Source organism: Cuculus canorus, chromosome 11 (genome assembly GCF_017976375.1).
Source record: "Cuculus canorus isolate bCucCan1 chromosome 11, bCucCan1.pri, whole genome shotgun sequence".
Taxonomy (NCBI): Eukaryota; Metazoa; Chordata; class Aves; order Cuculiformes; family Cuculidae; genus Cuculus; species Cuculus canorus.
The window spans coordinates 10,243,926-10,269,621 of NC_071411.1; the positions used below are offsets into that span (position 1 = coordinate 10,243,926).

Genomic DNA, 25,696 nt, shown 5'->3' on the forward strand with positions numbered 1-25,696 from the left:
GGAAAAATATGCCTGAACAAATTCCCCTGGAAGATCATTTTCAGATCCATTTTTTTCTCATGTATACAATATTTCAAAGTAGTGGATGATGAGAAGAAAAAGTAGAGAAGGCAGGCAGCCTGGGACTTGCCTTTGTTCTCTGCTGTGGCTTTGTGCTGCTTTCTAGCTGTCTATCTTCTCCTTTGTTTGATGTGGGTCGCCAGCCTGAAATGCTGCAGCCCCTCTGTGGTCCTTGCTGCCAGGCAGCTGTGCAGACTGAGGCTGCTGCCAGTATCAGACTGGCAGGAGATGGTCTGATTAACATTCAGTGGCCCAGAAGGAAAGGCTTACTGTGGGTGTTTTTGCTGTATCACTGAGGTTTTTTTAAGCCAAAGGTCCCAGATTTTGGCACAGCAGCTTCCCCAGCTCTGCGTTGCCCCATGATGATCACTGTTCCATCTCTGTTCTTTCTCCATTCTCATGCTTCCAAATTTCAGTGCCACAGAGGTCTGATAAAAACAGAGCTTGATTCTGAATTAATGTAGTTGTGGACTAAGATATTCAGGCAAATGTGTGGTTCCCAAGCCTGCACACCCCAAGGTGTTAGGCTGAGCCAATTTGTGAGCGCAGGTTACCCCTGGGCAGCATGGGGTGGCTCAGGTGGTGTGTTTTGCCCTGTAGGATCAGCACAGAGTGTCCTTTTGGGTGACGCATCTCCTAGGATGGGCTCCCTCACCTCTGCAGAAGCACTGGAAAAGATTTCATTATCTGAAGCGTTACGTGCTGTGTCAGATACCACACATGATACTTGCAGAGTTCCTGGGGACTCATCTTCCTTGCAAATCAGTGTCAATTTGTACTTGTGCTTTGGGAGTGTCTCTGGATGTCACCCTTGTTGAACCCCTCCTTCACACAGGGTTTGCTGTGAGTTGTCCTGGTGTGGAGCCCTCCACAGCCCTCCTGGAGCTGTTGGACCCAGGGCCTGACACGGATGGCAGTGGTGCAAGTACCTGCTGCAGGTACAGCACTGTACAGGAATGACACAGCTGTGAGGGCCAAGGACAGTAGGGAGCAAGAGTAAAGGCCAGAGGAAGGCAAGGTGAGAGTAAAGGAACAAATCACCTCCTCTAGAAGACTGAAGGTGGCTCATTGCTGTGACATTAAACAATAGTGTTGCAAGTCAACAGCAATCTTGCCTTCATGTTTCCTTCCATCATGTGAATGCTTTCCCACTCTGTCCCCTCCAAAATCTATGGTGTTTCAATCAGAAGAGAGGTAAATTATCTTTTCTATCTGTTGTTGAAACGTTCAAAAATATGACAAGGCATTTTCTGCTTCCTATGGAAAGTGAAACAATGGTCACCGAACCATGGTGGTCCTGACACCGACACCGGGCACCGCAGCAGAGCCCCTGCGTGGGAGGAGTTGAGTGACTTACTCTGAAGTTGCCTACTTTCTTGTTAAAACCAGATGCTGAGATTAGTCCCGTTTATGCAAAGGGCTGTAATGGGTGATGACAAGCAAATGCATGCTCAAGTGCATTGAATTTTGGTTGCTTAGTGACAGACCTTTAAACAAGCTTTTGCTGAGATTGGGGGCTCTGCGGTTAGAGAAAATCACAATGATTTAGCCTGTAAACCAAATCTCCATGTGGACAATCTTAAATGAAGCATGAAAATTGCTAATGAATCTTGACTGATCTTTTAATATTTTTTCCCTTGAGGTTAAAAAACTTACAAGAGATCACATCAACTATGTGTCTTCAAACTACATTCTTCTTTTTTTTCTTTTACCTGCAGCATCTTATATTTTCTGAGGACGAAGACAAAGATGCCTTTGTACTGTTTACAGCTAGCAAAAGCTGCTATAAGACTGCCAAGGCAAAATAAGTTTTGGTCCAGATCTTGGCTATGCTGAACACGTATCAAATAAGGAAGTGATGTTAGTACACACAACTGTGGAATAGATTTATACCTCAGATAACTGCACTAAAGAAAATACTTCAGTTATGTTTCTGAGGTGCGTAGTATAAAATGAAAAATCCTTGAACTTTCAACTTATGTTTCCAATGTGAAAATAACAACTTACTGCACATCACTTTCCTCAAAGTTTGAGGACTCTCTGCAGAGGTCAGCACCCGAGCGCAGGCTGTGGTTTGCGGTAGTGGATGCTGGTGCTCATCACAGGACTGAACACACATCCCAGGAGCCCGTGGACACAGGACACTCACTGCCACTCCTTTGTGGGATGGAGATGGCCACGCACCAGCCTGCACAGAGGCAGCCATTCAGCAAAGCATGAGCCAGATTTGATTTTTGTTCTTTCTCAGCTGCTGCTCTTGCAGTGGGAGGTTGGTGGTTGTAACACAGGAACATGGTCCCAGTCCTTTGTAGCTTGGTGTAGGCTAATATCAGCGGGGAGTGGGGCTCAGTCTATGGCTTTGTCCGCTCCCAACAGGCTCTATGTCATCATTATTTATCACTTGCTTTTTCCAATACAAGCTGCAAAAATTCACTGAAAGCAGGAGCACTCTTCCAGGCAGTGGATCAGCATTCTTGGGCAGCACACAGTTGACTTTCCTAGGGCCGTGCAGGACAGGGCAAAGCTCCTCCTCTCCTCCCGCTTTGGGCTACTAAGTAAGGCTTTCTCCAATGAAAAAGTCAAAACTGTTGTGTAGCTGTCCCTGCACCTGGGCTGCCAGAGGTGATGGATGCTTCTTCCTGTTGGGTCTGATGAATTTGCAAGTGTCTGCTCTCTGCAGCTGGTGGTACCTGGGAGACCAGGCTTAGCTTCTTAGGAAATAGCTACAGCCAAAATATCAGTGAGAGGAGCCCTGGGTGGCTGTCACTGTTTGGGCTTTCCTTTTGTGGGTGACGGCAGTGGCTGTCCCCATTGCCAACAGAGGCCATCCTGGGTACTGGGGGGCATCTGGGCAGGTTCCCACTCTCTACCAATCTGTCTCTTCTTGCCTTGTTCCCTCAGCCCAGGTGGGTCTGTGGACCCCCCTCCTCTGTTTGCTGACTGCAAGATGCATCTGCCAGTGCCTCACAGCTCCAGGATCCAGGTGAGCTCCCCGTGGCTGCTATTCTGCAGCATCCATCACTGCACAGGGTGCTCTGCAGGATTGTGGTGGGTGATGATACCATTATGGCATCCCTGATCTGCAGGGAAAACTATGCTGTGAGGCGCTGCATGCCCTGCGAGGGGCTGTCCCTGGGGTTTGGGTTCTGCTCCATTCAGCAGTGAGGAGCTCAAAGCTTTCATGGCTTGACCCTGCACTGGCTGCAGCCCACAGCCCTGCTGACCCACCCTGTGGGACCAGAGTCCAGCAGCATCCTGGTATTCCAGCTGGAAATGCCAGAGCACACATTCATTTTAAACGCACTAGACTATCACATTCAGTTCTATATTTTTGGATAAGTATCTGCTACATGTACCTATTTTGACAGAGTTATTTTTACTCATTAGAACAACCACTTTTTGACATACTGTTATATTTATTGCTTCTTCTCTTCATGACTTAATGATAAGAAAAGATAACTTTCGTTCTGGCAGGAAGCATTGTTTTTCTGCTTGAACTAATCATAGTATTTTAATAGCTTTATATAAAGGATTAGCGTTTGGTTTTGGCAAAGAACTGCTTTTACTGTTTGAAATAATCCGGACTGTGCATTTTCAATGGGCAAGTTGCCATTAAAAATTATTTGTACCCACCCAAAAGAACAAAGCCCAACTATTTTTACTCCTGGGATAAATCAAACAAAATCAGACAGAAAAGCCTGTCCTAAATGGTGCTTGGGTAAATGCAGACCGTCTGGAGAGGATGTCTGCCCAGGTCCTCCCGTTCTCATTCAGTGCTAGTTTACCATGGACCAGAGCATCCTTAGGCAAGTTTTTCAGCAGGCACTGTCCTGCTCCTTTGAGTGCCTGTGCCAGATCTGAGCATGAGGCATGAGGGTTACGTGGCAGCCTTTAGCCCTCTCTACTGGCTTTGGATCTCCTGCTCTTCTTGATCCAAGAAGGTTTGCAGGACGAGGTTACAATGAGACAGGTCTAAAGGTGGTTGCCAATGACTAATGGCAAAGGGCATCCTGTGCCTCTCCTGATGAGCACACGATGCTCTGAGTCTGGCAAGTGACTGCCCTGCTCTGTCTGCTTGGCTTCCAGGGCTGTCCCACCTGCTTTGGAGCTGATTGCGCCCCGCGCAGCAGATACAGAGGACCTGGCACAGTATACTAGCCTGGGATGCCTGTAGGATTGCTCTGGATATCACCTTTGCTGTGACAGGGACCAAAACGTATATTTAAAAAATTCTTTCAAAAGTACGCGATGCCAGCTAACCCCCCCTGGTCATCCTCTTTCTTTTTTTGAACCGTGACATCAACAAATAACTTTGTTGTGTGAAGACAACACGGCAGGGTCTCTTTGACATTGCTTTTGCAACCATTCTCCAAGGTGGAGGGGACACACAAAACTGGGAGTTTAATATGGGATGATGAAACAAGTTTCTTCTGCTTTCTGAGAAAAGAAAGCTATTGTACATCTCCAACACGTTTCTCAGAACAAAGAGGAAACTGTGCGGGAAGAGACATAAATCATTGTACAGCAATTTAAGTACTGAAAATTATGGGGGTGATTCAAAACCTATAAATCTCTAGAAATTTTTTCAGATGGGGATAAATCAAGCCTCAATTTCTTTGAGAAAACAAGAGCCAATTTATACCGATTTGAGTCAAAACTATTAATGCAGACCTAGCTGTGTAGTAGAACCATTGTACACAGCTACTCAAGGAAACAAAAAGCATTAGGAAACAACAAATAAACCACCTCAATAAAGTTAGAAATGAAGTCAGGCTTTCCTGGGGGTTTTGGACGGAGGTCAATTGCTGTGCCTGTGTCCCTTAGTATGGCTTTCACTGAGGTGGAAAGATAAAGCAACAATGTCAATAGTGAGGTTTTAGTGCTGATGGCTGGGGTAGAAAGTGTCAGAACGTGCCTGAAAGTCTGTCATATCAGTCTGATGCTGAGGTGTTGATAAGGATTAATATGAAACAGTTTCTCACTAAAAGCGTCTGTCATATCTGTAAATATTATTTTAGTTAACTGTCCATCTGTACTCAGGTCAGGTTTTACTTTTTTAGCATAGATAAGCATCTGTAAAGGTAACCTCAGGCTTTTTTTTTAGTGCTGGGTTTAGATGAGAGGCAGTTTTTCTTCTGTTTGGAGGGGGAGGTGACACCTGGTGGTAAGGGAAGGCTTGTCTCTGGGGCAAATGGGCCAGGAAGATGGTCACAGCACCTTTCTTGTCCCAGCTTGGGGCATGGTTTAATTAAATTGAAAGGAAGTACTTTCCAAAAATGTGCTCCCAGCAAAGCACAAATGCCAGCAGTAAGCACCTAGTACATGCTTAAATAATGCTTTATAGCTACACATTCAGTACAGCCATTATCCAGATCCTTGTCAGGGTAGGAACCATACCACATGTGTGCATAGTTGTGAGGTAGACAATGTGCAGTGGTATGTGCTGTGTGGATGAGGCTATGTATTTTTAAGTCGATGCAGGGGTGTTGAGCGCTCGGAAAGAAGCAGAGTTCAGTGATGCTGGTCACAGAAGATGAGAGCAATCTCTGTACCACAGTTAATGCTGCATGCTTCCTCGCTAGCAGGAGTTTTTCTTACTCTTCTTGTTTTTGTCTTCTACCCCCCACACAAGCTGTGCCAAGGAGGTCTGCTATGGGCAGATGGGACAGGTACTGGCCTGGGGCATACGAATATCCATGTCTTTACTCAACCACCCAGAGCCCTGTTAAGCTGAATGATAAATTTCCATTCTCTGGTGTGATTCACACTGCTAAATGTAACTGTGTTGGAGGTTATACTTGTATAGACTGTCTGAACATAATTAAAACCAGCTTGCGTTTTGCGCTGTTGATAGTCTTAGCAATATTAATTATATCCCCAAATGAAGTTGCTAGTTTCCTCTGTCCAATTTAGCATCATGCTACAGCAACTGAAAAAAACAAATCTTGCTTGTCTGTCATTACAAAAGACTTAAGTATTCAGGGCATGAGATTCATGTCACAGCCCAGTTGCCCTTTGGAGGACTGAGGTGGTTAACTAACTCTCCTGGTTAACTCCTGTGGAAGCCCTGATGCCGTAGAGGAGGAGAGTTTGTGTGGGTTTCCTGAGCTATGCTGGAGGTCAGCTCTTCCTTGCTTGCCTCTATCATTATTCTTCCCATTTTTAAGAAACTATCCTGCCTGCCAGCCCCTGGCTCTGGCACTGGGCTACAGCAGCACCCTGCTAACACGATTAACATTGTCTGCGATACCACACAGACACTGCAGCAAAGAGCAGAGCCCCTCCAGACACACTCAGCTAATGGGCTTTATTAACTTGAGATCCAATTAGGCACTTAATGAGACACATTAGGACTTGGATTGGGAAAGGGTAATCTGGTGTTAATGACTGTGGCCAGGTCCTGCCCATTCTGCTGCCCCTGCCAGTGCAGGGGTTGGTAGGGTTGGGGGAGCCACGGTGAGTGGGCACGCTGCAAAACATCACTTCTGGACTCTGCTGGCTCCCCTGGCGGGCTCTGAAGCCCTGGCGGTTGCAATGAGGCTCTACCCTTGCAAGTAGCTGGGTGTAGTTGGAGCCTTCAATCTGTTTAGCTGGTTTCTGGGGCAATAGTCACTGCTTTATAAGCTTAATAGCATCACGCTGCTCCCTCTGTGTGCTCGTGGGTTGACGATGGGCTTGGGGAGAGCAAATGGAGAAAGCAACAATGTGAGACACCCAAGTGTAGGGTAGGAAAATCGAGGATAACTTGTCTGCCATGCAGTCACTAGCTCATTGCACAGCTATTGTGTTCCCTGGGGACTTGGCTTTGTTGAGGTACAGGGCTTGCACAGAGTCTGGCAAAAGAAAAGCACTGAATAAAGCGTTGCTAATGCCCTCTCTAGCATCTGTACTTAAGTTAGCAGCTGTTAATAATTATACTCGATACTGGGAAAGAAGCTAACACCAAAAACTTTGAATACGGGGAATACTCTTGCGATGCTCCAGAGGAACCTGACTCTGCGCAGGTGTGTAGGCACCTTGCTCTCTCCAGAGTGAACAGTGCCTTGAGCCCCAGCTCGACAGCTGAGGCCATGGTGAGTACATCTTGTGTCTCACACTGCTGGATTTCAACCATATTCTAATGGGGTCTGAAGTATCTTATGGTCCCTTTACACCCCTCTAGCTACTACTTTGGTACCAGTAAAATTTTGGAAATCAGTTTCTACGATTTCTATGATTTTTCAGTGATTTCTATGATTTCTTCCTCTCCAGTGAAGCTCCGTTTTGAGAAGCTAGCATGGTGTGCATGGGCTGCCTGGCAGTCTACTTCCTGGCAAGCTGCTGCTTCATCCAGCTTTGACATTAATTCATTAATTCCCAACATCTACATTGTTTGGCAGAGGGGAGTGGCTCACGGGGGCTGGGTTTCGTTACTATGAGCACAGAATTTGCAGAAAACAATGTATTCCAGAGGAGACTGCTGGGACAAGATCATCTCTGCTCCTAGCTTTTGAAAATGGAACAAGAAATGAAAGCAGACAGTAAGTAAAACTAAAAGAAATACATTGCGTGCCATGCTGACAAGTTTCTCTACTATTTTTATGCAGTTGTATTTCTTGATTAAGATATAAATAAACTGTGTTTTCAAGTAATATGTTAAAAATAACTGTTTCCAGAAGTGAACCTCTCTTCCACTAAATGTCAGTGTATACATCCACCTAGTTGGTGTTCTTGGAAGGTATGAAAAGTGTCAGCACATCGGTTGTGCCATGTTTATGACCTAAAGATGCTGCTATACCTTTAGGCACAATGCAAAGTCCACGGATTTCAGTGGAACAGAGATTTAATCCTTAATAGTGTGAACTTGGTCCATAAGTCTCTGCTCCTGGGATGCTTCCCACTTTTGCCTTTAAGGTGAGATTCTTGGAGTCCACTATAAGCTGCCTGACGTGTTAGAGATTAAACTTGAGTTTGTTATCTTTTAACAAAATGCTGCTTAACCAAAATATCTGTCATGATGGAACTTTGATCTTATGCCCTTGATTATATCTTTTTCATTAGGTGTTAATATGGTGCCTGAAGAAACTCTAATTATATGGAGCCCCAGTGAAATATTGCTGTCACTGTTGGTACTGAAAAATAATTGAGTTCTGAGGTTCCTTAATTTGTGAATGAGAAAAGCTCTGATTAGCTTACGAAGAAATAATGATGCTACAAGAAATTTCTGTTTAATCAAATGGAAAAAATTAAAAACTTTGTGGTCCTGGAGTGCCGTGTGGAATATTGACATCCAGTGCAACCAGCCAGATAGGGTCCAGATCTTCCAGTTGAGAAATAGAGTCGGAGTGCCTATGACTGTCACATCTGACTGTTTGAAGCACATGCATAAAAGCCTAATTTTAGACACCCAATGAACATAGATTGTAAGTGCAGAATTGTCATGTGGATCTTGGGCACCTCACGAAAGCGAACAGAGTTTTCCACCTATGTAGGTCTCGGCCTGGGGCTCCACACCCATGTTGCAGCTGATCAGACGCAGAGGCAACAGCAGCCCAGCTCTCCTGCCTTGCAAAGCAGGAGAGGTGGCAGTGTCCTGGAGGGCTTTAGAGTCCTTCTGAGGAAGGTGCTCATAGCTGTTGGTTTCTCCATGCAGGAAGGATAGGAACACAGCAGGGCACAAATGGCTTGGTCATATTTTAACAACCATCCAGCATTGCCCTATTTGCTTACAAAAAGAACAAATGATTTATAACCTGATTTTGTAACTGGATTATCAACCAAAGGTGAAATCGCATTTTGATGCCAGTGTGAATGAGCCCAGTGAGAAGCTGGCTGTGCTGCAGGACTCCTAGAGGAAGTGTGTTCCATGCCCAGGGCCTTGTAGCATGCCAGGTTTTATGGGATGCTGTGATATGGGTTGTGCACAGATCTGGCAAACAGAGCTTTGAGTCTGAGGCTGGAGCTTGCTTTTCTGCTGCTCCATGGTGTGTGAGTTTTGCCAGCTATTTTGGTGTGTCTAGAGCTGAATCCTGATGATACAGAACAGAACCTGAAATATCGGATGAGTAACAACCTAGGGTCTGAATTTCCTGGCTTTGGTCAAAGCCCATTTCAGACTTATTGTTGTTTTAAAATAGAGCTATGTGTTCATGTTTATAGGCTATTGTGATTCCCAACAACATCACCGTAGCAACAACTGTGCATTTGATTTATTTACTCTAAATCTGGGATATTTTTAACCTGGTCATTTAAATCATTTCCATTGGATTGGAATTTGGTACTTACACTCTTATCTCCATCTTTTGTTGTAAACAGGACTTTGTTGAAAATTTGCACAGTAAAAATAGGCATTGAAATTCTCTTGGTAATGTGTACAGAAATCCATTATATTTTGGAATGAAAATAAAGGATTTGTTGTGATATAATGGTTAAAACAAGAACCTGGGAGTTCATGCTTCTGGAATATTTCTCTGTATCATACTAAGGGAAGGCGCTCATATTCCCTCTGCCTTTCTCCTCCCATACTTAACTGCTTGAGAAAGATTTTTCTGTTTGAACTAAGTGTGAGTGAAATAATCCCACTGAAGGCAGTTTACTGATGTTTTTTTCACAAGCAGGTTCTCTGTAGTGCTTATTCCTCACCATTACTTGGAAATCTGTGCTCTTTCAGCTCAAGGACAGCCTTGTATTCTCCTGCGTGAGAGACGTGACATTTCAAATGAAGCATGTAGTTTCTTATTTTCATAGGAAGAAATAACGGAGAGATTAATTTAGCTTCCTAGAAGAAAGGAACATGCTTTCAGAAGGAAAGTCTAGTAAATCAAGCTGATGGATGACCACCCTCAGCTTCTCTCTGTGCCAGTCAGACTGCACATTATTGCCAGGCTGGCATTTCCTGGCTCCTTTGTATGCTCTTTTCTTACACAGACTGAAATTTTGCAATCAGCTGCTGTGATATGAAAGGTCGGTGGATAAAAGGTATAATAAAAAGAATTGTTTCTGTGTAGGCATCAAGAGGACCAGTTGCTACCAGTGGTTATTTTTAGAGTGGTATGTAAGGAAACAAACAACCAACGTCTCACAGATAGAATTAAAATAAGTTGAAAACTTTTAGAAAAGGCAGTTTCTTAAAGAGCAGAGTCATTGCTGGTCGAGCTAAGGATTAACATTTCTAAGGCAGCTAAGAGATGCTGACCTTCACCTCTGTGTGTGCCCGGTAAAACTGGGCTCTTCAGCTGCAACTTCTGCTTATCAGCAGGATATTTGGAAAGTTAACTTCTGCCTGCCTGTACCTAACCCAGCCTGGTCTGGGTATCTGTCTCAGACACCAGCAATATTCTCCTGTGCTCCCAGCCTCAGGGTGCGGATGGCACAGGCTGCAGAGCCAGTTTCTCCAGCAGGGCTTCTGACCTCCACAGCTTGTAAGGCCCAGTCCTGGGCTCTCCCGGGCCAAGGAGAGAGCTGAGGACCTGCAAGGCTTTGTCAGCTACACAGGGTGTCAGTGTTGTTCCACTTCAGCAAAGGGACTGATCTAGAAAACAAGACACTGGAAAAGCACAGCAGCTCCTCTGACTGTATATTGGCCTGTGGCACAGGTTTGGTCCCTACACGCACTTTTCAGCCTCGAGGCTTCCTCACTCACTGATGTTCTCTTGGACTAAAGGTGACCTGGACCTGGACCCAGAGCCAAGACATCCGTTGATGTCTTCTGCCCCTCCAGGCCAGCTGGATGACGGTGCGTGGGTCGTCCAGGGCAGAGGTATGTGCGTGACGCTAACTTCTTGTCTTTCTAACAGTTTGCGCTTCTGTAAGTTTACTCTTCTGATAGTAAGGAAGTAAAAGCAACTGTTTAACCCAAGGAAGTGCCAGGTAAGGTGGACAGTCCTGTCAAATCCTCCCTCTTGTATGCTACAGGTACTGCGATGGGCATGTTCCTGTCCAGCTTGCAGACGCCTTTTGCGTTCTGGGCTGCTGTTTTGCCTGCTTCCCTTGCAGGCAGATATGTTTCAGAAAACAATTGGCTTTGACATCTAGCTGTGCTTCTCTCTACTTGGAAAGTCATCAAGACCTCTGCTGAATTGAGTGCTGGGACTGCTGTACTGCTTTGAGCAGAGCAGTGGTATTACTGCTGCAGCACAGGCATGGGAGGCTCACCTGGGAGCCGTCTCAGTACTTTGCTGAAACGCCACTGGGATGAGCCGGACCCCTAGCTGGGATGTGGGGAGTGTTTAATGTGAAGAAAACTGTTGACCTGGGTGTGGCTTTAGCTGCTACAGCTGAATCTTCCCGCAGTTGTGAACAAAATCTGCCTTGGGTTTAAATTGGGCTAAAATTCCTTAGCTGCCCTTTTCCATAGGAGTAAAGCCCCTGCCATCACCTTTGGACTCACCAGGCAAGCCTGAGGAGCAAAGGAGCAGATCCTCTTTCATGCAGCCCAGGTAAGCAGCTTTGGGGACGGTGTGTTTCGTGCAGCTCTCTTGAAAGCAGCTCAAGGCAGCCCCAGAGCTGGAGGTGAGCCCTTGCACCGCTGCCCTGCGATGCTGGTCGGGGTCCCAGGGCCCCAGAGGTGACAGAAAGGCTGCCCCACTGCAGGCATCGGCAGACAGCAGCATGCCTGGGGCTGGTCCTGGGAAAGACACAGACTGCCAAGTCACCAACATCACTGACATCATCCTTGTGCCACCTCCTGCTTCCATTCTCTGTATCAGGCATCCTGCAGTCCTGTCCCTCTGCGCTGGGCAGTGAAAGTAGGGAAAAGTGGGTGGGTGTTTTACAGATCCAGCAATGTGGAGAAGCACCAGTGCTGATTTGTGTACAGGAGAGACTCAGGGCATGGATGAAATATGAATTTACAGGTGTGGGACTGCCTTCCCTAGAGCTCAGTGTCCCCAGCAGCAAGCCTGTTAAAATATCCTCTGTCCAGGAGAGACCAGAACAACTCCTCAGTGGTAGGGCCCAAACTTTTCAGGTTTTCTTTGGAATGTAACTTTGGAATAAAAGTATCACATGGGCTTTATATTAGTTCTTCTCTCAGAGATTGGGTTATCCTGACTTTTGTGTATTTTTTATTGTCTGGTTTTGTCTCCTGATTTTCATCTTGAATTTAGAAAGAAAACTCCAAACCAAACCTTTGGAGAAAAAGAAAAAAGGAGCACAGCTTGAAAAGCGCCATTTGATCCAAAATAGTGTAGAATGGTAGGAGTCTCATCCTGCTCATTTTCTTCATCTCCATGAAGGTTCAGGTTCAATATCTGGTAGCATTACATTTCTCAGCCTTAATGAGAGGGGAAAAGATGACTGCAGAACAGTGATTTGCCTGAATGTCTAATAAACACAGTCCTGAAAGGACAGGGAAGTGAATAAATAAACACAGGAGCTTTGAATTTCATCAGTGTCTAGTGAGCACTCAAAGAAACAAACATCTGCTGAAAAAAAAAAAGACAAAGAAAAAGAGAGCTTTCAGGGATACTTGTTAAAAGCAAATGTGTATTAAATTTCCTTTGGATAAGGCATGAGTCCTCAGGTGGCAGTGGTGGCCTTGGGGAGGCTGCAGGCAGTGCCTGCTGCATGATGGAGTAGAGGGAGCGCTGGCTGCTGCCCAGTCACCCTGCTGCCCTTTCCCTGCGCTGCTGTCCCTGCTAAACTGAAGTAGCTGTAGGAGCTGTGAGATCAGCTCTTGCTCTTTATTGAAGAGGGTTTTCTTAATCTTAGCTGTCACCCTATTGACAGGGAGGGTTTTTAATGAATATTGTCTGGGGTTACAATGAAATGCTTGCCGGCACGCTTGGCCACCGAGGCTGTTATAGGCTCTGAGGAAAGGACTAGTTGCTGAATATTCCCACAGAGTAAATGCTGACATTATCTCCTGTTACTATTTACTTAATAGTATTTTAATGTGTCTTCCAAAGGTGTTTTAAAGCAGAGAGATGAAAAAATACCTATGTTACAGTGAAAACAGATGGACCCATCTTAGGCTTAGGCAGTCACCGTAGGTTTTTTTCTCTTATTTACAAAGATGATTGATTAGGATTTTTAAGGAACCGCCACTGAGAACCAGCTTTTGTGCTTATTTTTTCCTATTCTCATAATTTTTATCTAGACTCATTGGCAGGGGAGGTAGGATTGCCTGCCATGGGCACTGCCCGTGTCACCTCCAAACCGCACTTGGGCAGAGCTGCTGCACGGTGCCAAGTGAGGCAGGGGATGTGCTTCTTGCACAGGTCAGCCTTTCTGCTGTTGTTTCTGTTAACTGAAAATAGAAATCAGCTCAGAGTAATAAGGATCCTAGATCTGGAAAAATAAAGAGTGCAATTTCTAATACCATGAGCCGACAGGGAAGCTGTCGGTTTGCAGGTTGAAAAGACAATGATGTTTAAAACTGGCTCTCCTTTATCCAGCTTGCTGAAGGCAAGGCATCACACACACACACACATATGTTTCAAATTGCTCTTTAATATTGACGTTATGGATATTACATGAAGATATTTTCTAGAATGCAACACTTTCTTTCTTCTCTAATAAGAAAGCTGCCAGCTGTGATTGTGTAAAAGAAGTGGGTGTTCCCAAATAGGCTCTACTTTACTTTTTCACAGCAAGTTAAACACATTGAATGTTTCCACCCAATTTTCAGGAGAAGTTAAGAGTATAAGAGTATATAAAGTATTTTGTTTGCTTCCAGCGTGCCCCTGATGACTGAGGCGGTAGCCAGGCAAGCCCTTCTGCACTTTGTGGCCTCCCAGTGCTGCTACGGGAGCAGAGCCGCAGGAGAGCTGGCCATCCGGCAGCTGTGGCAGCTGGGGACGTACCGAGTGAGTGCCTCCAGAAATGGCATCTTGGACACCTCTTCTGGGCAGCTGAGATAATTCTACAATTCTATGAAAATCTACCTAAGACCTGACTACAGGCTTTTGTAGCTGAAAGGTCCATCCTCCTCTACAACAAAACACCACTTTGGAAAGCCCCTGGAAACCTTCTCTGATAGCCTAGCTTTGGCAAAAGAGCCTTTTCCTTACCTAAGCTGCAGGAATCTGCCATGCAGCTTAGTATTTTCGGCTTAGGCAAGCACAGAGTGACCTGTAATGTCATGCATCCCCCAAGCTGTGAATCTACTCTAATAATGTTTAATTTCAAAGAACACATGTGGGCTTTGATTCCCTACTATCATTCCTCTCGCTGAAAATAATTACTGCAGATTTGGTGCTTGCTGCAGTTAGTAGCTGGCTTCTGAGTCCGTCCTGGTTTGGGGAATACTGCCCATGGGGGAGTATACAACAGATTGAAATGGTGGGTTCCGCACCAGGCAGCCGTCCAGGCGACTGCTGCTGTGCCCAACTCTGTTCCCTTTTCTGGGGTTTCTTGGAGGGGATAACACAACAACCTTGAGGAGGAAGGTGCTGGGAGTGCCCTTTGGTAGGGACTCCGGGGCACGTGTTCCTTTATGCTAATGTTCCTCTTCTAAGAGTATTCAGGTTACTCATAAACATTATCTGGACCTTCCCTAAAAAACAAGCCATGGGGTTTTCCAAATAATATCAAAATGCACTCAGAGACAGAAGAGTCTGGAAATGCTCCTGAGATCTGTTCTTAGCAAGTCAAAGTTCAAATTTAAGCACTTTCTTTCTGCAAGCTGTCTTTGTGGCGAGCATGTGATTTTTCTTTTCTAGTATCGACTGGAGACGTTCAGTGAGTCGAGGTTAAGTGAGTGGGCGTTTGAGCCATTTACCAGTAAGTGACTGCCTGTATCCCACTGGGATGGCTCTCGTGGGATGCGCCCCACAAGTCAGAGCTGGGGGTTGTGGCAGCGCTCGCCATCCGGGGGCCCAACAGCTCATGGAGATGGCTTGTGCTCGGTGTAAAATGTATTAGGTTTATGTGATTCCTTGTGGCTGTTTGCACTCTGCTGGGCCCATGAAGCTGGGAGAGAATACTTTCCTCCGTGGGCTTAGTTTGCTGTCCTTGTACTGGGGGATGTTTTGCTACATGCCCTGGGAACAGAGGCCATTATTTTCCTGCCTCCGCAGTAGTAATTTACTGCCAAGTGCCATATATGCTCAGAGCTTTATTTGGAATGGATACCTGCACACAGTGGACCTCTTTACCAGCCTGTTGAGGGGTGCAGGGATCCCCCAACCCTGGTTTTTGACTGTCAATTGGTTTCAAGTGCCCACACAGGTTCAGGGGGTCTGATGGGAGGGCTGAGAGCAGATGAAGATCGTGCTGTGGTGGCAGGAGGATGCTCAACATCCATGAGAGTGCCCATGGCATGGACCACATAGGGTCAGTTCCTGATGCGACACCCACATGGGGATGGGGGGCAATGTTGGCCAGTCCCCAGCAGCACCAGGAGCTGGCCAGAATCCAAGTACAACCTCCAGTGAGGTGGGTAAGATGCTGTTCCTTCCTGCAGAGCCCAGAGCAGCCAACCCTGCTGGAGACAGCCCCCTGGACCCCTGGCGTGTGGAGGTCAGGGCCCCTCCGCTCTTCCAGGGCCAGACGCGACGCTGCCGGGTGCCCCATTCGACGCTGGTCAGGGTGAGTAGTTGCTCACTGTTTACTGCTTACTGGGGCTCCTTCCCAAGTTGATGGGCTCCAAGAGCAGCCCCTACCTAGAGCAGTGTTCCTTATCCAGGACCCTTAGCAGTGTGGGAAGGTGATGAGCACCTCACTATGGTTCTTCTTGCCTTGTTTTTTTTCCCCTATTAAACATCAGGGAAAACAGAGTTCCTGTCCTCGTGGTGTTTTGTTCCTCTGGAAGTTTGAGGACAAATTTTGGTGCAACCTTTTCAAGAAACAGGACTGGATAATCTTTCCTTTTTTGTTAATTATTTTTTTCAACATTAGCAGAACATTTGTTTACATGACAGCTTTAGACAAGCTCTGTACCTGGTCGATTTATTTTACTTTTTAAGTGATAGGATGAATACAGAAAAAAATACCCTCTTCTGCTGGGACTACATAGGTATTTGCCTTTGTTAAATAATTATTATTTATGACTCCTCTCATGGTTGTAGAGTACAATTTTATGATGTTGGACACTGTCCCATTAGGACCAGAATTTTATCACTGAATTTTGTTGCAGGAAGAGTGCATGTGCATAATACAAGATATCTGAAATCTCTGGGCAGCTCTGTGCATGAATAACCTTCTGATTTCAGGACTGTCACAGATGCCATGGTCACGGCCGGTCCAAGTGCGGAGAGTGTCATGGCGCAGGTCGGGTAAGGATCTGGGAAACCTTCCACCAGGCAGCATGCATTTCCTCTTCCTAAGTTTGGTCTTCATTTGTGAAATTACATCACGTGCTTATTACTGTATTGATTATAAGGGCTAGAATTCAGAGGACAAGTTCTGTTTTATTGCCGTTTTGAAATCCTGTATCCCAAACCTACTCATGTTTGGTCCAGTTTCCAGTTTACGTTCTATGTTTTCTGCTGAATGGGGCTTTCAAAATCTTGCCCAGGTAGGAAAGGTGTCTTGCCCAGTCCTCAGTTAAGAGCTTATGTCTTATAGTGGTGAGACAGAAAAGAGAATTTGCTTCTGCACTGTTGAAATGAAGTCAGATCTTAGGCATGAAATACAGCAGTTTGCAGTCTTTCAGATGGGATCAGTTCTGTATTTGGGGTTTCTGAAGGGAAGAGGAGGCTTAACCCAGGGGTGTGAGTACAACTAAAAATCTGGCCTCCTATATTTATTTGTTCTTCTGCAAAAATATTACCAAAGACAGCTAAAAGAAGTATTGTTGTTGTGCTAAAATTACCACTTAATTGAAGTTAATCTGAGTAAATACAAATACTTAAATAAGGTCTACTACTAGCTACGTTAATAAATAACAGTGGAAAAACACATGTATAAGAAAAGGTACATTTCAACCTAGATCTTGTGTCTAATATGCATCATTGATGAGTTTGACTGGAACACCTAATTAATCCAGAGTCACAATTTGTCAGCTGTGTTGTACATTCTTTTTATTTGCCATGTATGTACTTGGCATATGCCTTTCTCTGCAAGCCTGGGTAAGCAATTATTCGCTAACATACATAAAATTTATTTGATTTATAAACCTAACATGTTTTTATTCTATCTGTCACCCCCATCTTAATTCTTTGGTGTGTTTGTAGACAAGGTGTGTCACGTGCAAGGGATCCCGATGGAGGCTAAAGCAGCAAAAGAGGTGTCAGCTTTGTTCGGGTACAGGTCACAACAGGTACGATGGACTCCTCAGCACTTCAGTTTGTGGCTCTGCTCTGACCATGTTGCTTCTCTTAGTTCATATTTGCTTGTGGTTTGGTTAGTGGGAACCAGTCATCCGAGTCCCACTGGCCGGGTGAAGGTTATCAGCTGAGAATCTGCTGATAGGAGGAAAATACTGGAAAGATGTTAGTAGAAAAAAAGCCCTTAATCCAATATGTTTGAACCAAAAAGGCTCTACTTGCCTGCTGCTGGCACAGGTTACAGTGGAGAGCGAGGGCATGCTTTACATCCCTGTGTGATTTTTTTTTCATTTTCTACGATGAAGATCACCTAACAGATAAAGCAGTACAGCAGTACCTTTATTCTCCAGAAAAAATGGTTAGAAATAGTTTTTTCCACCTCTGAGTTTGAAATGAGCTTTCATCTTAACATCTATGATTCACTCTGTGTGGGCCACTAAACATTCAGAAACCACACTGGTATCCAAAACTCATGAGATAAGCTCTTAAGCATTTGGAAAGTAGTAATTTCTTGGATTTCCCTTCTTCCATTTCTTTTCACCTTTCTGTAACAAGACTGTTGCATTTCCCAGCATTTCTGGGAAACTTGAGAATGCTTTGGGTTTTACAATGAAAGCAGACTTTCTTCAAGAGCTGAGGCAGAAGAGAGGCTTCAAGTCTCTCCAAGTCCACGCTCTACCTCCCGTCTGCAGTCTCAGTGGGCTCAGCTCAGACCATGGGAAGCGAGTGGTGGGACAGAGCTGGAAGGAGCCAAGTACAGGATAGCAGCAGCAAACTTCAGAGCTGCTCTTACGTCTGGTTCCCACAGCTGAGGTTTGGCAGGTTTCAAGGCCATTGCAGCCTGGAGAATTATTACCATCCTCTGGTTTTTCCAAACATGAAACTTAACAGGCTTAAAAATGATCTTTAAGTGGCAAAAAAAGGAAGGCATTGTTATAAAACTGTTTTGTTTATGTGGCTCCATTAAGTTTAAAATAACAGAGATGGTATCATGCATAATCATGGCAGTCATTTTAAAGTATGAATCCACTGGGGCTAATGATGGCTTGAAGAGCCTTAATGAATCAGTTGTTAACTGCTGCTAATCTGTGTTGCAGCGATGCAATCAAAATGCTCCATGCATAAGCATATGCCTCCTGCATCTGTTAGAAGCACAGGCAGCAGCGCCTTCAAAGTGACACTCGCCTTCCTCCCGTTGTGTGGGGAAATTGTGATTATCCTTAATTAGATGTACAAATACATTCTTTGACTAATTCCACATTTACAAAGATTTGAAGCTGACTATAGTCATTGGTTTTTCCCTGCAAATATGCTGTATCCCTCTAGTCACATCCCTCTAGTCACAGATCACTGACTCTTGCACTGCTGATCTAGCTGAGCTACATGGATAGTCTGAAATAAATCACCTTCAGGTCTGCAGGACTCTGAAAGCATTTAAAATCCTGTTTAAAATCCTTTTTCTTGCATTCAAAGGTGCAATACCTGTTCTGGCCGGGGCAGCAAGACCTGTGCAACCTGTCAGGGAGAGAAAAAACTCCAACATTTCAAACAGGTGGTGGTAACCTGGTAAGGATCGTGGGTAGAAGTTCAGAGCTGTTACTTTTGTTCCTTATTTTACTGCAAGGCTTGGCAGCTCAGCTAGGCTTCCTAAGGGAAGCTGAGAGTATTTATTGCCTTTGGTCAAGCCAGAAACAGGGATGTAGAGGGGCAAATTAATTCCTTAGTGTTCCATGGGATGTGATGGGAGCTGAAGTTCACAGAGGTAGAGGACAGTCCGAGGTCACTCAAAGAGTCAACAGTGGAAACGGTGCAGCTGCGCCTTTGCCTGACATGAGCTTGTGCAGCCCAGACCCAGAGCCTCCAGCAGCCAGGGGTGACGTGGGGCAGTGGCTGAGCTCCTTTTTCTGGGGCTCTAGTGATGGCCCAAGGCTACTGGCTGTGATATTGCTCTGGCGTTTCCCATTTGGGACCTCTAGTGCCAGAGATAATAGATGGGGATGAGAAAGACCTTAGCTTTTGAGGTTTAGCTAAAAGCCATCACCTGCTCTGCCGGGTGCCTCCTAAGCACTTTCTCATTTTTGTACAAAATGCCCTCAATTACCCTGTGTGAAGACCTTCATTTTTCAAAACACTGTCTCTGTCTGTCCTGAGAAAGTGGAAATTGCCCCAGCTGTGCCCGTCACACTGGTGGGACTTGTGGGGAGTGCAGTGGCCCCAGGGCTGCACTACCCCAGACAAGCAGTGTGCTGCCAGATGAGACCTTCATCTCCTTTGGAGGCCATCATCAGCCTCTAACCGTGCCCATGTCCTACAGGTAATAGAGCAAAATGGATCACTATAATAAGAGATGTGGCTTTGGAAAGGGAATATACGACCTCTCCTGCAGTAAAGGAGGAGTAGTTTTAGGAGTCTCGGAAAGCCATGAGGCAAGGTGATCACCAAGAAGACCTGATTTCAAGATTACTTATACAAGACTCACCCATAGTTGTCGTATGTACAAGGTTATTAAAAAACTAACGTGGGAGTGCACAAAGGTTAGGCAGGCATGATTACTGTCCTCAGAAATCAGGGAGCATTCAAGTATTACTCAGGCATTTAGAAAGAGCCTGGAGATAGCAAAGTGCCCTACAGACACTCAGATTTTTTAGTTGTCTTCTCTCTCTCTTGCAGGAAGAACAATGTCTTTGAATTTATTTCTGATCATCAACTGAACTTCCCAGGAGAGCTGCTTAGCAAAGTCAGTGGAGGAAATATATTTAAAGATGAAAATGTGGTGGTGAGTGTGACTCTCGGAGCTGAAGGGGATCCCTCCCTGAGCGGCTGTGAATGAAGGCTGGGTGAAGTGGCTTTAGGCTGCCCATCTCTGCTGTGGTGGCCAGCAGCTGCTCTGAATACAGTGATAATCAGTGCCCTCTCCTGCAGTGAGGCTGCCGAGTCTCTCTTTGGGGGACACAGCTTTTCCTATTTCTACAGTCAGGAGAAACTTAGCAAGTAATGGGATTATGAAATCCAGCAAAAGTGTGTCTTCTTCCATCAGCAGCCACTGGGGATCCCAACTTTACTCCTCCCTGAGGGAGCACTGTGACCAGGAAGCTTTCAGGCTGGAATAGAAATGCTCTGGTAGGAGCAGAAGTACCTGCAGGCGACCTGTGCGGTCTGAGGGTGCAGGACCAGAGGCAAAGCAGTGAGATGGCTTCCGGTCTTATTTTGGACACTTCTACATTTTGCTGGGGCAGGATGGATGTGCCTTTGGGTCTCTGAGCATAGTATTCATTCTATAGTTTGCCATTTATATGACCAGGTCCTTCCTTGCACAGGCCAGTAACGGGTGAAATACGTATGTTAGTGCCAGAAAAATTTGATCTCTTTTTTATTTTCATGCTTGGGTTTATTTCTTGCAGGTATACCCCATTATTGACTTTCCTGATCCCGAGATCTCCCTGGCCTCGCAGCGAGCCATTGCAGAACACAGGACAGCATTTGCCACATCCTCCCGCATCCTCCGGCAGGTAAGCTGGGAGCCAGGAGCAGAGACATCCGCATGCCCCCCCATGCCTGCTGCATACCCATGTGCCCAGGAAGATCAGCTAATGATGGGTGATTAGTGATCTTGGTTAGACACAGTAAGGTATTGAGAATGATAACTGATTTCGGTTTTTATTTAGAGGTAATCTTTAACAAAAAAGAAATTCTGATCATCACAGAAATCTTAATTATCAAGTGGAATAACAGGGAAATATTTTTTCAGAATTTATTGAGAGATTAAGGCAACTGTGATTATTGTTGTTCCTTTTAACTTTTTCAAAGTCCTGGCAAGCATTATTTATTACCACTATTTTTATCTTAGAAGCCAATTTTGAATAAACATTAGGATTCCACTCCATCTGATTCTTGCTAGAGTGTTGTAATCTCTGTGTCTGCAGTTATAAATGTGACTGCAAATGCAGAACTTTAGCTAGAACATACTGTCTTTTCACCCACAGGAAAGAGAAGATTTCACATTAAAAATGCAAGTAAACTGAAAGACCAAAATAAACTTAAAGAAACATAGTTTGATTTTTCCATGTGGCCTGTCAAAACCAGCTTTTTGGCAAATTTCCGCCTTCCAACTTAATTCCAGCCTATATTTTCCATTTCTCAGCATCAAAGGCAGTTTATTCACTAGATTGCTGCATACCAGCCAAAGCATCCTCTTGCTGTATGGGAAAGCAGGTGCTGAAAGCCTCCTGCCCTGCCAAATCCGTGACACCATGTGATATTTATGCTGATTTGGGCTGCCTTCTGCCGGTGCTTTCCCTGTCATTGAATTTTTCATCACCTCCACTTGTTGTTGACTGAAGCTCTTCTGCTTAATAATCAGCAACTTTTGGAAAAAACTGGGTGGGAGGAATCTCTTCGGTGCTGGGCTGACACTATTCTAGTTTCCTAGGATATTTGCTGTGTGTTGGAGGTCAATACCAGGGCCACAGATACCCTCTGGAGTTAGAGGGGCTCAGACAGGCAGACTTTGCTGGGCTCAGTGGTCATTATTTTAAACGGGGATTTTGTGCATAGATGCCAGAGGAGGCGAAAGGTGTGCCTGCCCCTTGGTGCAGCGCAGGGGTTTTGCTGCTTAGTTAATGCAGGTTGCCCTGTTTAGGAGACCTGAGTGGCCGCAGAGCACTTCTCAGCTCCTTTCCCTCTCCCATCCTACCGAGCAGCCCTAAGGGACTGGTGTATGTCGCTGCGCTCGAGCTGGCAGCAGTCCTGGCTGATCACAGATGAAGAATTCACAAAAACTTGGGTTTAGGTGGTGTTAGGGAAAGGCAGGGATTGCTAAGCTTGTTCTGCAAAGGAAAGGAAACAACAAAGCAGAGCCCTCCATAAGGAGATAAGGTGCTACCACAGCACAGACACCAGCCTATCTATTTCCTTTAATTCAGCCAAGAATAATAATAATGAGATAAGTGATGAAATAACCACATAAGAAATGAAAGCAGCTTCCTTCACCCTCAGTCAGGGAAGGGAGTAGAGCAACAGGAGTTAAATTGGCAGCAATTTCTCCTGCAGTTACACAGCACAGTGTGGCCCAATGCCAATGTTTCTTCCTGCTTCTAAGGGGCAGAGGTGACTTGTGTCCACAAAGATGGTGATCCATCACAAACACCAGTGTTGCAGGTGTTCATCCAGACTCCAGGGTCTTCCCCGTGTTTCCAGGGCAAGGATAGGTAACTGCATTCACACATGGACCTCAACCACACATGAGACGGGGCACATGCTAACTCACCGAGGACTGAAACAATGGCTTAAAGGTTATAATGAATTATCTTAAATTAGTTATAAAAGAAGTAAAAAAGGTTTAGTATGCAAAGGCCAAAACATGCTAGGTGCAGCCAGGGGAGCTTTTGATGGCTGTAGTGGTGGACTGGTTGATCTGCAACAGATTTCTTTTCCCCTTCACAAAGCAGCAGCTGCCTCCAACCTGCAAGGTTTGGGGCTAGAAGCTTGGGGCTCTTTTGCTCTCTACAAATGTGGGTCTGAAGTGAGATAGAGCATCTGCTCCAAACTGCTTATTTAATTTGAGCTTTTTCTTTCCCAGCGTCAAACAATTGAAGTAATCCCTATCACAGAAGTTCACTACCAGTATTCGGGGAAGCCTTACATCTACTACATCTATGGGCTTGAAAACAAGGTCTATGCACTGGACTACCCCGAGAGGTGCTGCTGTGGCTGCACCATCATCTAAAACTCGTTGCTAGGAGAAAAGCACAATTACAGCAACAATCGCCCACCAGAACCCCTGTGCCTGTGGGGACTTGGGGATGCTCCAGGGTTGCCATTACCCAGTAGGACACGGACCTTTCCTGCAGCACGGGGTGTGCTTGCATCTACAACAGAGGACTACAAATCAAATTAAGAGGAAGAAAGCCGTTATGCCCCTTCTGCCAAACCACTTGTGTCTCAGACCTGGGGTCAGCTCCAAGGGTCTCACTGGGCGCAGGATCAGGCCTTTGCATAAAGATTTCCCCCTGTGGATGTTTTCCTCTCCAGTTGCAATGCTGTATCATTAGTAAAGCATATTAACAGGGATATTTTCAGTCCAGCTATGCAGTTTATGACTGGTGCCTTTCTTTCCCTTTTTAATTTGTAATTTTTCCTGAGTTGCTACATAATCTATAATGATGTATTTCAAAATCTATGCAATTATCAAATCTAACTTTAGAGGATTTCATTTTAAAATACCTGGTAACACCATCTGAGGGGTCATTGTACCAATACAAAAATTATTGTTTGAGAGTAAAAGGCTTTTGCAGTAGCTGTTGTGTGCAATATCCTCAGTAGCTGCAGGGATGGGGAGAGCAGGGGGCTGGGGGAGTGGACATAGGGTCACCCCTATGCCTCTGGGCTGGAGGGGGTGAGCTCTGCTCCTCGGGACATCACCCACTCCTGGTCCTCATCCAGACAAGAAGCATTGGCTGAAGTGCTAGTTGGCTCACCGAGGCAGTTCTGCCACGTCCGCCTCTTTTTCTATTTTATCACCAATCTTGCAGTATTTATCTCAGAAAAGCTTGCAGGAGAATCTGGGCTTGCTTTGGGTTTAAAGCTAATTTAGTTTAAGTGCAAACACTTGTGTTTGCTTGCACGTTTCTAAACTTTTTAGGGTCTGTTTTCTTCTTCAACTCTTCGAGTTCTACACCGCAAACAGAAAGACAACCACAACTCATATTTAAAACCAAACCAAACAACCTCCTCTCCTCCTCTGTGTTTTTTTTTTATGTAGTTCTTTTGCTGTCTGGGGCCTAGCGGAGGGTTTTTCTGTGGATCTTATTGGCAGCCCCCAACAGACTGCTGCATCCTATGGAAATGTGCTCACCTGCACTTCGGTGCTCTTTCCTGTCGTTGAAATGCCAGCTGAGTTAGTAGGTTATCACAACAAAATCCACATGAGAGAAACACAGGTTGAGAGGCTGGGAAATTTTTACAAGATAGACCCATACATCAGCCTGAACAGGGATTGTGGGGGTGAGAGTAAGGGAAAAAACAACTCGGGAATGACAAAAGACATTTAGCAGCCGACAAATTTTAAACAAGTGAGTTGAAAATTACCTTGTAAAGGAAATGTTTTCTAATGCTATTTCTAAAACGAAAAAAAAAATACCCAAACCATGCAGTTTCTGCTAATGAAAAGAGGATGAGGAGGATGAGAAGGAGTGATAGAGAGAGAGGAACTTGCCTGATTTTGCTGTTGGGGAGAGACATAGGCGGCAGCTGCCATCCTGGCATAGGGTGATGCTCCCCTGCATTGGCCCCAGCAGCGAGGCTGCTCCCAGGGCTGCTTCAGGCTCCCAGGCTGGGTGTGTTGGGGGTGTTAGATCAGAGCTGGATTCAGCCTATCATTGGTTTTACTGGAGGATTTTGCAAGCAGGAGCACCGTGCAGGTGTGCTCCAAGGCCTCCGTGTGGGCAGAATGCTGAAAGCCACAGACAAATGGGCCTTTGTGCTCACAGGAAAGAAGCCACAGGGAAGTGAGCAGATGCAGCACCTCTGAAATCTGTTCTCTGTCAGGCTGGCATGGCTCTGAGAAACCTTTGCTGCTGCTGCTGAGTGCTCTGCAGCAAAAGGGAACACAGGCACTAAAAGCCTTCTTACTAAAACACATATTTTAAAGTTTTTATTTTTTTGATGGCTAATTCTGGACTGGTTCTTTACCCTATGCATTCCCATACAAGTGTGTCCTAGAACAAAATCCAAAGTGTTCCTAACAAAAGTTTGTTCAATCTACAAGGACGTAATTTCTATTTTTTTCTCAAGCTCCTCACTTCAGAGCTTCGGGACTCCAGAGCAAAAGGGAGGTAAGAGCAGATTTCCCTAGACAGCACTTCAGGCTGCACATGCAGAATTGTTCCTTCCCATATAGGCACGCACAAATACATATTCATATATGCGTAAGTGTGTGCATGTGTGTCCTTACAGATAGATATCTATGGATTTTCTATAGCCAGGTGCAGAGGAGCAGGCCAGTGGAGCACATAAATCAAGCAGGCTGCCTGCCTGGCAGTGACAAATTGTTTTTGTCAGATGCATCTAATGCAGTTTTAGTCTGGCCTAACTCGGGTTAAACAAGTCCCTGACCTGTGTAAGGCTGAAAAAAAGACCTGAGAAGCTGGTTCTGCAGCTCATGTTACTGGGTGGCCTGTGCAGCGCAGTGCTGGTGCCCAGAGAGTAGAAGGCAGTCAGCTAGAAGTACTGCGGTCTTCTGGAGAGAGCTGCAGGACTCGAGGAACCATCAGCCGTGGCCATGAAGAGCCCATGCCATTCGCATACAGGAACCTCATTGCAGCCTCTGCAGACAGAGCCAGGGCTTTGTTTTATCTTGTTTGAAAGGTTAGAAGTGGACGAGAGTTGAGCTGTGGCCCCCTCCTCCCATCACTGCTCCTGCACCCCCAAAGATGTATCAACTTGCAGAT

General features: G+C 45.4%; 1 protein-coding gene across 5 annotated transcripts in view; it reads left to right on the forward strand.

Moving 5' to 3' along the window:
* The window catches only part of SSUH2 (ssu-2 homolog), a 60,034-nt gene that overhangs the window by 19,636 nt on the left and 14,702 nt on the right, over positions 1–25,696 (forward strand). Inside the window, exons 2-14 of one of the 5 annotated variants that reach the window (XM_054076747.1) lie at positions 2,962–3,043; positions 4,147–7,580; positions 10,458–10,798; positions 11,396–11,477; positions 13,718–13,847; positions 14,703–14,763; positions 15,446–15,570; positions 16,194–16,256; positions 17,157–17,242; positions 18,723–18,815; positions 19,920–20,025; positions 20,651–20,758; positions 22,828–24,041. In XM_054076747.1, the coding sequence (XP_053932722.1) occupies positions 10,684–10,798; positions 11,396–11,477; positions 13,718–13,847; positions 14,703–14,763; positions 15,446–15,570; positions 16,194–16,256; positions 17,157–17,242; positions 18,723–18,815; positions 19,920–20,025; positions 20,651–20,758; positions 22,828–22,974 (1,116 nt within the window). In that variant the 5' untranslated portion in view covers positions 2,962–3,043; positions 4,147–7,580; positions 10,458–10,683 and the 3' untranslated portion in view covers positions 22,975–24,041. Of the gene's footprint in view, positions 1–2,961; positions 3,044–4,146; positions 10,799–11,395; positions 11,478–13,717; positions 13,848–14,702; positions 14,764–15,445; positions 15,571–16,193; positions 16,257–17,156; positions 17,243–18,722; positions 18,816–19,919; positions 20,026–20,650; positions 20,759–22,827; positions 24,042–25,696 lie in introns of those variants that run through there. The other 4 variants (XM_054076745.1, XM_054076746.1, XM_054076748.1 and 1 more) reach the window with 4 other exon arrangements.